This window comes from Chenopodium quinoa, unplaced genomic scaffold, assembly GCF_001683475.1.
Source record: "Chenopodium quinoa cultivar QQ74 unplaced genomic scaffold, ASM168347v1, whole genome shotgun sequence".
Classification (NCBI taxonomy): domain Eukaryota; kingdom Viridiplantae; phylum Streptophyta; class Magnoliopsida; order Caryophyllales; family Amaranthaceae; genus Chenopodium; species Chenopodium quinoa.
This window is the reverse complement of record NW_018744845.1, coordinates 509,691-527,753: the sequence shown is the minus strand read 5'-3', so window position 1 is coordinate 527,753 and position 18,063 is coordinate 509,691. Positions and strand designations below refer to the sequence as shown.

The 18,063-nt window shown below is 40.7% G+C and overlaps 1 protein-coding gene across 1 annotated transcript; it reads right to left on the bottom strand.

The window, feature by feature from the left end:
• Positions 1 to 1,977: 1,977 nt before the first annotated feature.
• On the bottom strand, positions 1,978 to 11,278 carry LOC110704558 (RNA-binding protein 42-like). The gene is made up of 7 exons (XM_021882364.1): positions 10,863 to 11,278; positions 7,158 to 7,335; positions 6,096 to 6,193; positions 5,907 to 6,003; positions 5,298 to 5,383; positions 5,139 to 5,214; positions 1,978 to 2,310 (listed from the first exon to the last, which is right to left on the bottom strand). The coding sequence occupies exons 1-6, from the start codon at positions 11,085 to 11,087 to the stop codon at positions 5,161 to 5,163; spliced, it is 738 nt and encodes a 245-aa protein (XP_021738056.1). The 5' UTR covers positions 11,088 to 11,278; the 3' UTR covers positions 1,978 to 2,310; positions 5,139 to 5,160.
• Between the last annotated feature and the right edge of the window lie 6,785 nt (positions 11,279 to 18,063).

The following is an 18,063-nucleotide window of genomic DNA, read 5'->3' as shown; positions in this document are numbered from 1 at the left end:
ATTTCAACCCAACTCGCTTTAACCCGTTTGATTCGGCCCAACTCGCACAATTTGTTTTGACCCATTTAATTCAACACACCTAGCCTGTGAACCCACCCAACCCGACCCAGCTTGCACAACCCAACCCACCTTGCACGCCCAACCCGCACGGCCCACAACTCAGCCCACCCGCACGCACGACCCACCTAACCCACATGGCATGCCCACCCAACCCGCACGGCCCACATAAACTTCTTATTATAAGTATAGGAGTGGTTTGATTGAATTATTTTGTACTTTTGATGGTTGTGTTAGCTTTACAAGTGATACATGAACTTCTTGTTTTAGCGAATCTTTTCTTTGCATTACTGCTCATTGGGTGGATGATGATTGGTTTATTAAAAAACATATACTTTGTTTTCAAGCAATGGAAGAAAGGCATACCGGTTTTAACATCAAAGTTCGTATTATGGATTGTTTAAGAGGATTTCACTTGAATGGTAAAGTTTTTTCTTTGTCTCTTGATAATATAACTGCAATCACAATGTGTATTGACTATTTGAAAAATGCCTCTAAGTTGAATCTGTTGTTGGGTGGTAATCTCTTGCACGTTAGATGTTGTGCACATATTTTGAATTTGTCTGTTCAAGAGGGTCTCGGTGAGTTGCAACCATTGCTAAACTCAATTAGATCAAACTGTTATAAAATGAATTAAACTTTTTCAGTTAGATGGAAGTACATGGCTACGAGTAAAGAGAGAGGTCTTAAGAAAAGACAATGATCTATTGATACCCCTACCCGTTGGAATATAATTGTACTTTCAATTTGTTGAATGATGCTATAAAGTATCGTGACGTTTTGACCCAACTTTACAATGAGACCTGTGTTGATCCTAGTAAGTTAATATTCGAAAGTCATTGGACTAATGCCTCTTTTGTTCGTGATGTTTTAAATGCTTTTGATGATGCAACTTATATTTTCTCTTATATCTATGAGCCTGACATCCATTTAGTCATATTGGAGTGTGTTAAAGTTGTTCACACCATCGAAGAGCATATGAAAATTGATAGACTTCATCCTATTCTTGATAGCATGAAATGTAAGTGACATACTTATTTTAGTGAATTCCCAATTATTTATGGAATCACTGTTATTCTTGACCCCGATGTCAAAGCTGAAGGTTTGGAAAATCTTTTAGAATTATAAGAATTACGTTGGTTTTGATTCCTTATTTTGTGATACAAGGATACGTAGGCATCTTAATTAAGAGCAAGCCGTCAAATTATTAATTTTGTAAAAATTAAACAACCTTAAAAATAAAAATGTGCAAAATATTATTTCAGAAAAAAAAGTTCAAAACTATTAAAAAAAACATATTTAGATATTTGACCCACACAACCCACTTAGCCATTTGGCCCATCCGACCCTAACCCACGAACCCACCCGACCCTAACCCACCCAGCTCGACCCATCCTCCGACCCATCTCGACCCACCCTCCAACCCACGTAACCCACGAACCCAGCTCGACCCACCCACGACTCGTCTAACCCACGAACCCAGCTCGACCCATCCACGACCCATCAAACCCACGAACCCAACCCTGGTGTGTCCAATTTCTCTATCCCAACACGACCCGGCCCACTCTACCTTACATGGGTCGTGTCGGGTCATGAAACCCCAACCCACCTAACCCTAACCCAGCTCGCACAACCCGTACGGTGGACACCTCTATCAACTACTATTCTTAAGAATGGTCTTCATAGATGTATAGTTTTTTTTCTCAAATTGTTAAGTGGACTTGACAATTCACAGTAGAATCACTGACCAGAAAAATTACAACAATAGATGATGATTTGCCTTGTGAGACAGTGACCAGAATTTTTATTTTTATTTTTTAACATTTCAAATTTGGACCAGCAATAATCCTTGCACACACAAGCAAACACGCTTACACGCACACAACAAATAAAAAAAAAAACGTAGCAGATAAACCAATCTGTTAGAATGGTCTTTCAATTATTGTAAATGTTATTACTATTGAGTGGCAGACAAGAAAATGATATTCTACAATATTCAAGCATAGTATTAGCATTGACAATAGAACTTTAAAGTTCAGACTGAATTGTAGGAGTCAATCAGACAATCAGCGTAACAGGCAATTTCTATATCATTTCAAATGCAAGATCCATAACATATACATTCAAATAAACTAGGATACAAAATACAGGAATCTTGCTATTCTTTTAGTATCCATCGACCAGCTGTTATTCTCATATCCAACCAATCATAGGAACATAAGGGTTCCTCAAATTTCAATTGACACCAGTTGTCTGCAAAGCAAAAAAAAAAAAAAAAAGCACATTAGCATGCAAGCAATGTCATATTCAAACATTACTACATATCAAATTTAATTAGGGGCCGTTTGGTTCGCTGTAATGGGGAAAGGGAATGGAAATGATTCCCTTTGTAAGTGTTTGTTTTGCATGTTTCGTCATTCCCATTCTCCATTTTTATTTTTGGGTTTACCCAAAATTGTTCTAAAGTCATTCCCCACCCCCCCCCCCACCTTTTGCATTCACTTTCCCCTAGCCACCCCTCCACCACCACCACACACACTAGCCACCACCCTTTTACCTTACCCCCACCACCCAATCGCACCTCCACCGCCGTCGCCGCCCCTTCCCCAACCATCGCCGCCCACCAATAAGCCTCCCCTCCCCTAAAAGCCTTCCCCCACCGCACAAATAACCCCACCATTCCTTCCTCTCGTCGCCCTTCTTCGCCGCCCAAAAACCCTTCCCCTCCCCCCGAAAACCTTCCCCTCCCCTCAAAAAACCCTAGAAATCCCTCCTGCACCCTGTAAAAACCGTCGGCCACCCTCGAAACCCTAGGTTGGCGGTTTTTTGGGGGGAGGGGAAGGGTTTTTGGGTGGCGAAGAACGGCGGCGATGGGTGGGGGAGGTGCGACTAGGGGCGGCGAGTGTGACTAGGTGGTGGGCTCGCTGGGTGATGGCTGGAAATTTGAAGGAATGAGTTGATTGTGTGGTGGTGGTGTGGTGGTGGACTGGTGGCTCATTCCTTTTCTTTTTTTTTTAAAAACAAACAACATACTACTTGGAAAGGTTTTTCATTCCATTCTCTTTTATTCCCTTTGTTCATTCCATTCCGATTACCCCCTGCGAACCAAACGGCCCCTTAGAACTTAATATACCCAATCTAATTAGAATTTAGGGGAACTTATAGGAACTGATTGTAACTTATTTGAACTTATTGGGCATGAAGCTTATGTTCTTAAAATGAAAAAAACACGCCTTAAGTCACGAAATTGTCATAACTAGTTGGCTTAATATTAATCAATCAAATATTGGTCATACTCCCTCCATCCCCAAATTAAAATCTTGTTTGTCTTTTGCACACCAACAAAGAAAGGTTAAATATTAAGACATTCTAGGTAGTGGAAGAAAAGAGAGATGAAAAATACAAACTTGCCCATTTCATTGGGTATTACTCCAAAGCAAATGGTAATTGGGTATTTGTTTTTATAAAATGGGTATGGTACAATATTTGTGAAACTTCCTTAAAGGTAAAAATAGTGCAATATTTAAGGATATTGGAGTTTAATAGAACAAAGGAGAATACGAAAAACAAGAGGTTTTGGTTGATAAGTTGTGAGTAAAAAAAAATTAAAAAAAAAATACTACCTCAATTTTGTATTATCTACATTTTCCAAAAATGGATGCTACACATCTGCAACAAACCAAAAGTTTCCTCTTTTAGTAATTTTTTATGTGTAAAATTACCACCATACCCTTACTTAATTTTACTTAACTTCAATAAACATATTAACTCTTTAACCCAAATTAATTTATCCATAATTAAAACCCTAACCCACATTCTCTTTCCTCCCTCACAACCACATCCACCACCAACATCACCAATTTTTCTCTCCTCCTTCTCAACCACCACCACCACCAACACTCTTCTCTCACAACCACCAAACCACCACCACCACTCAGATCAAGTCGCCGCCCTTTCACCTCATCCTTGCCAGTTCGCCGCCGCCGCCTCTTTTTCCCTTTTCAAAGTCGTCGTTCACACTTTTATCATATTATGACCCGCAATTTGGGAAAGGTATAGTTCGATGGTTTTTTTAACCAATAAGGGGTGAGGTATTGGCGGTGCTGTGTTTCGGATCTTGGTGGTGGTGAGGTGGGGTTTCAGTGGTGAGGTGGAATTTCAATTCGTTTCCTTGGTGGTGGTAAGTTGGGGTTTAGATCTAAATTAGAGGTGGTTAGTTGGGGTTTCGGTTTGTTGGAGGTGGTAAGGTGGTTGTTTCGGTTCGTTGGTGGTCGCTGGTGACGTTCGTTGGTGGTCACCGATGACGTGGGGCTTCGATTGGTGGTGGTGCGAGTTGGTTGGGTGGGTTTTGGGTGGTTGTGGTGGGGTTTCAGATATTAGTGGTGGTGAGAGGGTGGTTACAAGGTGGGTACTGGTGGTGTTTATTTTCTCTCTCATCCAATTAATCACATGCCCTTTTTTACTAATCTTTGCTTAAGAAATTTTGTTTTGGGGATTATGCAACCAAGTTTGTTGCAGATAATACGAAACGGAGGTGGTAAAATAAAAGATGATTAAACAAAACTTTAATTGAAGGACAAGTTTTTTGGGTAAATTGAGACTTCTATTAAAAAATAAGAGTACTATTTTTCGACCCTGCTGAGTTCAGATCAAACCAATATTGATCATACTAATTTTGCTTATCTATTTTAGCTTAGAATTTGGCATAGGATCATCAGTAATAAAAATAAATCAAGGACAACAATCTAATTTACTAAGAGTGTTAACCTACCAAGAAAGCTTACACACAACCACTTAGGACTTCAAGTCTTCAATGGATGTTAGAATCTGAAATTTACTTGATGGCATTCAATTTAAACTAATTATAAACATGACAAGATCTGGTATAGAAGCAAAGTTGTTGCAAATGGAGTAGACTACAATTCAGCCACAATGTGGGGAGACCAAAGAACTTTGAACTTACAAAGTACTTCATATTAAGATAAAATAAGCAACGTAGCAATATTAATTCTGTTCAAATACGTAGTGCTTAAGTTACTTAGTAAGATATCCCAAAGCAACAGTAAAAAGAAGCAACTTACTACATCAAAATACTGCTTGTAGTCACTTGTGCAATACACTCTTCTTAGCCAGCTTAGGCTTCTTGTAGGATTGGTGCTGAAACATAAATTATAGTTTAAGTTAGTAATAGAAAATAATGCCAAATGCAGAATGCCTAACATTTAGGAATTAAGCACTACCTTTTGCCTTTCCAAAGCCTCCTGGTCTATTCTCTCCTTCCAGTTGCTTTTGCGTAGTTTAATTGGCCGGTTTCCAACATATTTACCTGCCAAACAGGAATTTTATAAAATTTTAAAAAAAAATTGTGTGAGACAGATTCTATAAACAATGTACAAACTGACAAGGGTGAAAGCTTAAAAATTTGTCGATAAATTAGATACAATTCCAAACTATTTCCAACTAATACAACTCTACTATTGGCAAGAAGCAGAATGCATCACTCTATATTCAAAGACAATATGTTTCTACATGATCAAACCACAACATATCTAAGAATTGAATGCAACGATCACACAATTATGCAATTCGGCCAAACAAATCAAGTAATGGATTCAAATAAACCCATTGTAAGCTGGCAGCAAGGCTGCAAATTCTAGCAACAGGCACGGTGAGCGGCGAAGAACGGGAAGCAATGAGATAAAAAAAAAAAACTAAATGCATGTAATTAAATGAAAATCTTAAAACAGGCAATCACACAATTGGCTAGACATTCTTTAAATAGAATAAAAAATATAAACAGTGAAAGACGGTTGACACCACATCACCATTTTAGATATAGATATACATACCATTCATTTCTTTTAGAGCGGCAGCAAGATCCGTCGGGTTGGCAAAGCTCACAAATCCATAACCCTTAGTCTTACCAGTCCGTTTATCTCTAACCACCTATAAAAAAAATAAAATAAACCTAGTTAATCGCTTCCACAAACAAGGGAATGGGAAAAATCAGACAAAAACCACAAAATACAGTAGCTTACTTTGGCCATGTTAAAGGAAGGAAAGCGTGAAAATGCTTTCGATAAGACATCATCATTCACCTCATTTCCAAGGTCACCACAAAATAGGCGATAGTCATCTGAAGAATACAAATCAGTCAGCGACAAAATTCAAATACAGCAGCATGAGAAACATGTGTCAAAAGATTGCATACACGAGACACAAAGACAAATTAGCAATACAAGAACTCAAAATTCTGGATTTCTTGGAATACACAGACCTTGCACGATTACTCTATTACCAAAGAAGTCTGAAATATCACATTTACCCAATCAAGCAAAACTGCAAAAGATAGTCTTGTGACAGCAGTGAATGAACCTAAATTTCCTGTGGAAGAAGAGATAAAAGAACCAATTTTTTGGACATCAATTGAACTGGCTACATCAAGAACTCTGTAGCATTTACAGGAATTTACTCACCATCACTCAGCTTCAGACTACCATGTTTAATTCCCAGCTGTTGCCTGGTTAACACACCAATATACAGCTCTTAAATGATTCTAATAGATGGTAATTTAAGCAAGAAAAGGTACTAAAGTACAATGAATCCTCACTGATAAGGATACAGAAAAACTTCAAAAGAATGAGATGTAGGCGAGTCGGTGAAAACAATGTGAGTGATAATTACATACTAACTACATGCAATTACAATTGTGACAACAAATCAGCTTACACGATGGTCTGAACATATATTCAATAGATTTGGCCGTTCCCCAGCTGACAGTACTCTTTTGTCGTAATTTGTGGACAACACATCCAAAATATGCACGAGTCAAAAACCAAATAAGCATAAGATTCATTAGTGTACAGGTCCAGATCAGAATGCAAGGGCTGCCAAATTTCAGAGGGTTAATAGTCTGAGGGTGAGGCACTGATGTAGAGTTGGAGAAAATAATTCTTTATGACATAGCAACAATAATTCTATATTATTAAAATCAAAAGTGATTATTGTATTTACAGGTTGGTAGCGCCCAAACAAGATTCCAAGAAACATACAACTAGACCAATACAGGGTATATCAGAAAAGGAAAAGAATAAACATACTTTCTGGCCATTCGGCAAGTGTTGGATCCTCCCATGCCTGACCAGCTGCTCTACGAGGCACTGCTTTCTTCTTTGTTTCCGCTTTATGTTCAATGTCACTGCTTGCAAGAGCTGCTTTGACACTCTCTAGAGCTTCAGGAGTGATAGTTTGTGCATCCTTTTGAAATAGCTGATGTGCCTGTAATATAAACCAATAACATTATAAATAAAATACAGTGACAAAAGTAATAATACTATAAACATATATCCCAAAGATTCTCCAGCAGTGCAGCTAATAACAACCATGATTTTGTTTGGTTCAAGTTTAAAATAATAATGAGGCATTGATACCCTTTCACATCGCTCCACAAAAATAATGTACCAGACAGGAAGCATCGTAAGACATGGCTACCAAAGTCACCAAACAAAGCGATTGAACTACCCAAACATATATAACTTTTCGATAAATCTTATCTTACCGTAAAAAAAATTAATAATTAAAAAATAAAAAAAAAAAAGGGGGAAAGGTTGGCTTTCCCATCCACCATTACATAATTACATAGAAGAAGAAAGAGGAGAGGAAGCCACGCCAAAATTTCAATTTTTCTAATACAACTTCTAATAGTTAAAATCAATGGCATTGACAACATTGACATTACGACATTACATCCACATTAAAGAGTATACCATTTATATTCATTCATATTGTATATAAGAGCTCCAAAAAACGAGGGTCCACTCTCATCTCCTTGAATCCACACCAAAATTGGTATCCCATTCAAAACAGACAAATATAATATACCTATACATGGTCAACTAAAAAGTCACAAAAAACCTCTTAAACTACTTCAGTATTGCCTATTTAAGAGCTCACTCAACCAGAAGACAACTCCTATTTCTCACCCAAAAGACAAAAAAGCCATTTAGTAACACAAATGGTATGCATTTGGAATTAGGAATAAGACCAAAATAGTATTCTTTTGGAACTTGGTTCGAGATACCATATGTTTGTTGGACCTATTCTTTCTACTCCCTTCGTTTTTAAATACTTGCTCCATTTCTCTTGGAACTTGGTTCGAGATACCATATGTTTGTTGGACCTATTCTTTCTACTCCCTTCGTTTTTAAATACTTGCTCCATTTCTCTATACGTGAAGTTTTAGGAAAAATTAGATACAGTAATAAAATATGGAGGTAGTGGGGCAGGTGGAAGAATAAAAAATTGTAAAAAGCAAAAGTAGTTGAGAGAATTGGAGGAGAGAGAATATGAAATTAATAAAACATAATTTATGTTGGGTCTACTAGTTGAGAGAAATGAAAAAATATTATAAAACTTTTCAAATAAGGAAATGGAGCAAGTATTTAAAATCGGCAAGAAATGGAAAATGGAGCAAGTATTTAAAAACGGAGGGAGTAATAAATATGAATATTACCATTATGTCCCACTTGTTGAACCCAACCGTATCCACAATCTCTTAAAAAAAACATCCTCTCCTGGATAATAAAACTCTCTCTCTCGCTCTCTCTCTCTCTCTCTTTTCATGTAAAAAAGGTAATTCTATTTCCATTAATTTAGCTTGTCATTCCACCATAATTACTTAAAAATAAAAGAACTCATCATAATCCCTGCATTTCTTTCATATTAACTAACCCAAATCTATGAGTTCATATACCAACCAAACAACTTCCATTGTGACCTGTCTGATTATAACCTCAAAATAAGATGTCAGCTTACATCTATCGTTAAAGCTATTGGTAGGATACCCGATATCTTGTATTTCTGTCCATTTCAACTTCTATTTAATTCACAACAACAGCAAATAACTTTCCAACCATAAAAAATTCCTACATTGAAATTTAGGATGGCATAGTTGACTGCTGGGAAGATTGGCTAGGAGAAATTCAAGGTGGCAATGGGAAGAAAGCAGCAAGGCAGAGTTCAACAGAGGGATGGGAAGCAATGCAGCAATCCACCCCCTTGCTGCCCCTAAAACCTCTCTATCTTTGTTGTGCCAGTGGAAATTTGGATGCTCCAAAGCTGCCAACCCAAGGGGTGTAAATAAGGATGGCAATTTAATCCGAGTTTGATTCGAATCCGATCCGATCCAAAGAAAAAAAATCCGATCTGAATCTGTTTAAAATTAGTCCGAATCCGATAAAATAATCTGAATCCGAATAGGAGGTGGATCGGACTTGAACCCTACGCAAAGTCCAACCAAGTCCGACCCGAGTCTGAGAGTATGAGCACATGCTTTATAACTTTTGACAATTGCTTGCTTGTTTTGTAGCAAAATTTTGCTATGCAACTTAGTTCATATTTTAAAAAATATATTATGTTTATACTTTACTCAGTATGACAATACACGCAATTATAGCTATATCACACATTTAAAAAAAAAGAACAAAAATATTTGGATCATTTCGGAGGTCCGAATAAACGGACCGGATTCGGATCTGAAAATTATGAGTCGGATCGGACTCGGATTCGGATTTTTCGGATTCGGATTTAGCCGCATCCGACCCGAATCCGATCCGTTGCCATTCCTAGGTGTAAACTATCTTACTCAATAATTGGTTTCAGTAATGGTTTGAGAACCACCACATATTATATGATGGATAAGGAAATAACTGATTTGCCGTATGGTTTTTAAAAAAAAAAAAAAAAAAAAAAAAAAAGAAAGCAAGAATCAAGTATAGCCTTATATATTAGGAATCAACAAAACTAACGTGTGTTGACCAGAGACAAAACTTAACCTGAAAACAACAAATGACTTTCCATGATTAACACAAAGCACTTCAAGCAAGCCGTTGTAGATGATACAGCGAATCCAAACAGGATCACTTCCTATGATTATGGGTGCCCTGGAAAGCACAATTTAACAGAAATCTAACCTGTTCTATCCCTCTCAAATATTCGATATTTTCTAATGTCTACACAAGATCCATACAAGACCACTTCCCATGTTAATTTGTGCCATGGAAAGCACAAAAACAGAAATCAAAACCGTTCTATCATCTCAAATATTCAATTTTTTCTACCGTCTAATATTTCTTCCATCCTCCTCGACTGGAAAATCAACAATTACTCAACAAAAAAAACTTAGTAACCCACCACTAACCCGTCAATTTAACATTTTATAATTAAAACAACCACCACCTGAAACAACCTAGCCTTCCTAACCCTAACCAGTTCCAATTCCATAAAATATCAACCACCCACAACATTAAACACCGAACAATTCATCAAATTTCAATTTTTAAATAACAATAGCTTAAAAACCTATCAATTTAGCATAATTCTAAAAACTGACAACAAAACCCATGCAAAGCTGGATAATTTGGATGCAGCTAAGCTGCCTAACCCAAGGAGTGTAAACTAAATTACTCAATAAATTGGTTTCAATAATGGTTTGACAACCACAACTGAATCAACATTTACTCGACAAAAACTTAGAAACCCGTAAATTACGCGGGTCATAATAAAAATAACCACCACCCGAAAAACCTAACATTGAATCCTAACCTTAATAAGTTCCAATTCCATAAAATATCAACTACCCACAACATTCAACACCGAACAATTCATCAAATTTCAATTTTTAAATAACAATAAAGCTTAAAAACCTATCAATTTAACATAATATCTAAAAACTGACAACAAAACCATGCAATATCATAAAAAATTCACAAGAAAAAAAAAAGATTGAAATCAAAATCTTTAACAACCTGCTGAAATTGGGAGAGCGTATAAACCCCAGGTGCGGCAGGATACGCTGAAGGGACGACGGGAGCAGCCGTAGGAATGACGGGGACGGCGGCAGGAAGCGGCGGTTGCGGCGGCGCAGCGTATTGAGTTTGTTGGAGATGAAACGGCGTCGGAAAATACGATCCGTTTGAGTATGTAAACTGCGAAGAAATTGACGCAGATGACGATGAAGGTACCGTCGACATCGCCTGAATTTGAATTGCAGGAACTATTGAATGTGGTTAAGAATAGTGTGGGATTAATTTAGGGTTTGGGAAATTAGGGTTTGAAAATTGGGGATAATCTAATTTGAAGGGGGAGAGAGAATAGTGGGTAGTCAGTAGTGTAAGGAGGAAGATGGAAAAAATTAGGGCGATGATTCAAGAAGTTGCTGTTGGAAAACGTTTTGACTTTGAGCACTTAAACTACGTTTTACGAAACTAAGCGTTATTGGTAAACTATTTACGAATATAGACGCGTGGCCAAACTATTTACGAAACTGGGCTTCTGAGGTAAAACGCTGCCTCGGTCAGCGTTTTTCCTCATTTTTATTTATTTAATTTGTTTTGAATTATGTCTTTTGTGAAATACAAAATAAAAAATAAAAAAAACTGAAATACACAAAAACGCTGCCTCAGTCAGCGTTTTTGTGTTAGGCTATAACAGGCCTTAAAACGCTGACTCAGGCAGCGTTTCATTAATACTAGAAACACGCTGCCTCAGTCAGCGGTTTTGCCTGGTATATTCTTCCAGGCAGACGCAATGCATTCACTCTTCCTCAAAACTAAAAACTCAAACTCTCTCTTCCTCAAAGCTCTGCCGTTGCCGTCGCTGCCGCTGCTGCCTGCCACCGTCGCCGCCGCCTACTGCCTGCTGCCGCCGCGCCTCTCCTCTTCTTTATAATCACATTTTTGGTACTTCTCACTTATTTGTTTTTAAAATTTTAAAACCTAGGTTAGTTTGATAATTATATAGTACATTGTTTTAATTTGATAATGTTGTTGATTATTCTAAGTTAGTTTGATGTAAATTGATAATTATGTTGATAATTCTAAGTTAGTTTGTTGTAATTTGATAATAGTTTAGTATAAAAGCCCTAAATTGATGTTAGTTTAGTAAGAAAGTTTATGATGAAATTGTGGGAATGTTTGGTAAAAATGTTGAAAATGTTGATGAAATTGTTGATATTGTTGATGAAATTGTTGTTTTAATTTGATAAAATAGCCTAAATTGTCGTTTAATTACGAAAATTATGTTATGTAGAATACGTTGGTTGTTAGTGTGAATATGTTCGTTGTGTACTTTGTTTTGGTTGTTATGTGAATATGGTTAATTATGTTTGTAGTGTGAATTTCTTGGTTGTTATTGTGCGAATTGGTGGAGATTGCATGCAATTAAGATGTGTTTTTGGTTGTTGTATAGAATATGGCTGCACAAAACGCAGCTTTGTTATGCCGATGGGGGGGTGAATTTGTGTCTGATGGACCGAATGTCCAGTATAGTGGTGGAAATATGGAACCATTGCCACTTGGACCAGACATGACTTTCAACGATCTGATGAACGAGGTTCATAGCATTATTGGCTTAAACTGAATGAATGTACAACTTAACATTCAAATGAGGTTTGAGACTAATAATGCGGTTCAAGTGTTACCTTGTTCTAACGATAGACATTTGAAAGCTTTGAGGAGCGTTGTTTTAATGAGGGGTTATCCACATGAGATATATGTAGAAATAGTGTATACGTGTACGCAACAAAGTACTCGACCAGATCAACAAGTTACCAATTTTTCCGGTTACACAGAGTCCTTCCGAATGCCCTCACAAGACATTCCATCAACTGAATATGGGATGGGGTCCTTCAGCAGACTGCTTCATGACGATCGGTTCCAGATGCCGTTGAGTTCACATATAGCTTCACCTGTATATGGTGGAACATCCACGACAATGTTTGGCCAATCTGGGCCTTCGACATCGAACACAGTTATATCTTCTCCCATGCAACTCCAAAGTTATTAACCTACGCAGCATGATGATCATACATTTCCGTCTCAACCATTGGTGAATCATCTTGAAAATCTACAACATATGGTGAATAACGAGTTGTCTCTGTATGATGCGCTCCGGGAAACAAATGATGAGGCTGAGAGCGAAGAGGAGGAAACAATTCTGGATAACATGGATGTTGATCCTACAGACATGGAAGGTGGGGAGGCCATGGTTAGAGCATCCCGCCGGGGTTCTCGTGAGATCAGCGGACCGTTATTTTTGCTTCAGGTAACCTACCTATCTGTTAACAATTTAATTCGGAAAGTTCTTACTTAGTTACAATTAACCTAGTTTTGTGTGTTTGATGTCCAGTATTGGTCTTGGGAGCACATCCATGTAGGCAGGCCAGGTAGGCCTGCTATACATCGTCAGGGGCAGCAGGATCAGGACCAGCAGTATGAGCGGTACATTCCTCCACCACGGCCTTCCGCTGACGAGGCGTACGCTTGCAGATGGGCGGTCCCCAAGCTGACATATGCGCATGCGGCGAGGGGCCTGCCGTACTACCGAGACGCCCTTGATCGACTGACCGAGGATCAGGTGAAATCTTTAATTTGTTTATGAAATTGTTATTTATTATGTATACTCTTAACATATTTAATATGCACTAACCTGTTTGTTATGTTACTTTTTATGTGTTATCGCAGATGACATGGGACCCGTATGAAGCTGATTTAGTTGCTGCCATGCCTCCACATCTGCTAGATCATCAGGCGCAGTGGCGTTCTAGGGTCCCCCTGATCTGTTTTGAGGTCGTCGAGGGTCACCTACCAGATCGAGTCATGCGACAGTTTGGACTACGACAGACTGTCCCCCAGCAGTGTGACACTAGTGCCCGGCTGCACGGCATTGACCGTCGGGGAAAGAGCGACAGGAACTGGCGGACGGAGCATGCCCAGTACATTGACTTGTGGCATCAACGGTTGGAGTTCGTCGTCACTGGTGACCCCATCTACGGCGTTATGGATCCATACGATCCATACATGGAGTGGTACATGCGAATTACACGGCGTTTCATCAACCCCAGCTACACACCGCCATCCGCACATTACCATCCATCCTTTGACGTGATCAGGGGATATGTAAGTGTATTTGATTAACTTATTTTTATCAATTTTAAATTTGTATATCATTCAACTAACTCATCCTTAATTACTGCAGGCGTTGGATATGACGGCGATGGTTGACGCACTGTCGGACGTCCTTCCAGGCATAACTGAGCCGCCCAGAGCACAAGTCGAGCGGGTGCGAGATATGGGCATGGCTACCTTTCAGAGATATGGTCACGCCTATCTCGTCCACCCCCGGTGATTACGGGATTTTGCTCCCACCAATCGGAATGCGCCACGTGGGCCAATCAGGTCCTGCCAAGTGTCCCCCAGTTGGACCTCTCAAGGCTTGCCACGTGGCACACGCTTATTCGTCCACCCTGGACCTATTATGTCATGACACGTGGCATACTCCATGCCTAATGGAGAAGTCGGCCACCTAGGCCCAACTTCCGAGGGAAGCCCAATCAGCCCAAGGTTAACCTAAACCTAGGATTGGCACGTTTCCCGAGGTTATAAATACCCCCCTTAATCCTCATTAAGGGAGATTACGCAGGTTACACACATTAAACACTCTCACCTAGAGAGACCCAATCACTTTAATTTCCACATTAATTACTCCTTAATCAAGTACTAACTTGGCCGTCGGAGGCGGATCTCCAATCATCCGGAGCATCCGTTTGTTTTGCAGGTACAGGCGTCCGGTTCCAGTCTCGGAATTGTAACTCTCCCGCAGGACATCAGAAAACCCCGAAAGATTTTGGCGCCGTCTGTGGGGAGAGTACTTCTGAGATGGCATCCACGTTTGTACCGGCTCCTGAAGAGAGACGTCCCCTGGACGACCCTTTAGTTCAGTCGGACCACGATACTGAGAATGAATTTGAAGTTGAAGCTCACACAGCTTCAGATGGGACCCTAAGGGCCCGACGTACCCGTCATACCGAAAGGAGGGAACGGGAACATCTTCAAACTGGAAGTGAGCCAGCAGGCGCACCGCCTGTTCGGCAGCAGCTGACTGATGGGTCTGCTCCCATCACAAGGAACGAACTCATGACCTTCATGAGGGACTTCAAGGGAGAAATTCAAGAGTTGATCAACAAGAAGCCGCCTGCTCTGGACAAGGAGCAGTCGGCTAAGAAACCCTCCACTTCACGGAAGAGGAAGCCAGTTCAAGGGCGAGAGGCGACCCCTCATCCTAAATCTAGGAAGTGGGAACTACCTGCCCTTGATTTCACAAAATACCATTTTCCTACTCCAGGAAAGAGGAAACATGTTCGTCATATTCAGGCGGACGGGTCGAGGAAAACATACGCAGATGCTCGGCTACTGCTAGAGCAGAAGAAGAGTGACCAATTGTCAGAGTCGGCCTCTACTTCAAACTTCCAAGACAGTCTGCGCAATACCTCGATGAGGCATACTCAGTCGTATCATGAGAGTCAGTCAGGCGGCACCTCCCGTCAGTCCGGCTTTCATAGAGACCAGGCGGTACCAAACTTACCGTTTGTACCGCAACAACAGTATTTTTTGCAGCCACCTCCGTTTGGTGGACATGCAGCAAAAAATGTCCAACCTATGGACTGGCAGCTACGGTTACTTAGACTGGGCGAACAGCCGTCGGCCTTCTCCAAGGAAATAACTGAAGCCGCTCAGCCGGCCAAAGTGAAAAATGTATTAGTAGGCGCCTATGACGGCACTACTAACCCAGAAGACCATCTGATGGCATTCACCAACCTGATGTACCTTCAAGGGTTGGATGATCCCACTTGGTGCAAGTGTTTCCCAGCGACTCTCAAAGGAATCGCACAACAATGGTTCGGCAACCTGCCGACTGGTTGTGTAAATAACTTCAGGACGCTTGCTTACTTATTCACCTCCAACTTCGCCATGAACATCCCTGCGAAGAAGATGACCCTTGATTTAGGAACGATTCAGCAGGGCGAGAAGGAGGGGCTTCGTTCTTACATCAGGCGGTTTAACCTGATGAGAATACAGATTTAAGGGTTACCGGATGAAGTAGCCTACACTGACTTTTTCAGAGGTCTCAAAGACGGGTCGACCTTCAAATTTGATTTGGTCCGAAAGAGGGTGGCGACTCTTCAAGAGGCCTTGATTGAGGCGGAAGCCTATATACAGGCGACTGATCTTTGTAGTACGGTAAAACAGTCAGACGGGAAAAGGTCCGACAAAAGAGAAGGACGACAAAAACAGTCGTCAAACAAAGACGAGAAGAGAAAAGAGGTCTGGGCAACTGATTCCTCTAAACAGCCGGCCCAGAAGAAGAAAAAAGAATACAAACCATACTCCCCAAAGTATGCGTTTAACAAGGATAGCCAATTTATCCTAAAGGAAATCAAGGGACGGATCTCAATTGAGAAGCCGGTCCCCATGAAGGGTTCTGCAAACAATCGGAACCAAGAAAAATTCTGTGATTATCATGAAGATGTTGGTCATCACACCAATGAATGCATCAGTCTCATGCGGTATCTGGACCGTCTGGCTGAGCAAGGTGATCTTGACACTTATGTCAAGAAATCTACGGGGAACACTTCCTCGAAAAAGCAGTCGACCAAAAAGAATCAACAGGCCGACAGCTCCGATACAGATGATGCAGTCGTCTACACGATTGCAGGCGGCTTCTCAGGAGGCGGCCCCACTATTAGGGGCAACAAAGACAATATCAGACGGCTAGATGTAAATTCCGTTCACCAAGAACGGCCCTCCAAATATTCATTTCCTGAGATTGTCATCACTGAAGAAGATCTAGGAGGGGTAAGAGGGCCGCATGACGACCCTATCGTTATTGAATGTAAAGTGGCCAACCAGAGAGTTGGTCGAATCCTCATAGATACTGGAAGCTCCTCAGATCTCATCAGTAGCAAATGTCTGTCGAAACTAAAATATCAGACTGATTGCATACATCCGGCATCCCACCCTTTAGTAGGGTTTGGAGGAGGAGTCGTCCACCCAGTGGGACGAGTGGATTTACCCATCCGCCTGGGTGAAAAAGGGGAAGGACGACACATGGTAGTCCGGTTCCTGGTAGTAGAAGAACTCTCGGCCTACAACATGATTCTGGGACGACCAACCTTGAATAATTCCAAGGCTGTTATAATCCCATCTCTTATGTTGCTCAAGTTTGAGAGGGATAATGGAACAGTCGGGTCCCTAAGGGGAGATCAGAGGATGGCCCGAGAGTGCTATCTCTCGGATGTCAAGCCCACCGTTATGACCGCCGGGTCGAGTGGTGGAAAAATAGACCTTGACAATGTCAAGGAGAGTGCGCCTGCTCAAGAAGCAGGCTGCAAGAAGAGAAAGGCATCCCAGTCGGGGGCCGCAAGAAAAGACAGAAAATAGCAATCATTGGCAGAGGAGCGGTCGGATGAATTCCGCCCTCAGCCAGCTGGTGAGCATACGGACCTGATCTTAGATGACTCGCGTCCTGACAGAGCAGTCAAAGTTGGGACGACTGCTCTAAGGGTCCTGGGTGACGACTTTCACAAACTATTGAAATAATACAAGGACATATTTGCATTCGAAGTCCATGAAATGCCAGGCATCAGTCCTGATCTGGCGGTACATAAACTGGCCGTGGATCCGAAAAAGAAGCCGGTAAGGCAGAAGAAGCGGAACCATGGCGAAGAAAGAAGTCAGGCGGCAGCCGCCGAAGTTAAAAAATTACTTGATGCAGGGTTCATCCGGCAATGTTACTTCCCAGACTGGGTTGCAAATGTGGTGCTTGTTAAAAAGCCGAATGGCACCTGGCGAATGTGTGTAGACTACACAGACTTAAACAAGGCGTGCCCCAAAGACAGTTACCCTCTGCCTAAAATTGATAACCTGGTCGACTCAACAGCCGACCATGCTTTGATGAGCTTTATGGACGCCTACTCTAGTTTCCATCAAATTCCTTTATGGAAGAAAGATCAGGAGAAGACGGCCTTCGTCACTGATCAAGGGTTATACTGTTACACGGTCATGCCGTTTGGTCTTAAGAATGCCCCGGCCACTTTCCAGCGAATGATAAACACTGTGTTCTTTGATCAGATTGGGAGAAATGTCGAGGCATATATTGATGATATGATTG

Bases quoted from the DNA above. Each gene is read 5' to 3' on its own strand.
- LOC110704558 (XM_021882364.1), bottom strand. From the start codon at position 11,087: ATGTCGACGGTACCTTCATCGTCATCTGCGTCAATTTCTTCGCAGTTT. The intron at 6,004-6,095 runs GTAAGCTACTGT...TTTTTTTTATAG, and splicing joins CTTCCTTTAACATGGCCAAA to GTGGTTAGAGATAAACGGAC. The intron at 5,384-5,906 runs GTATGTATATCT...CCTGTTTGGCAG, and splicing joins CGCTCTAAAAGAAATGAATG to GTAAATATGTTGGAAACCGG.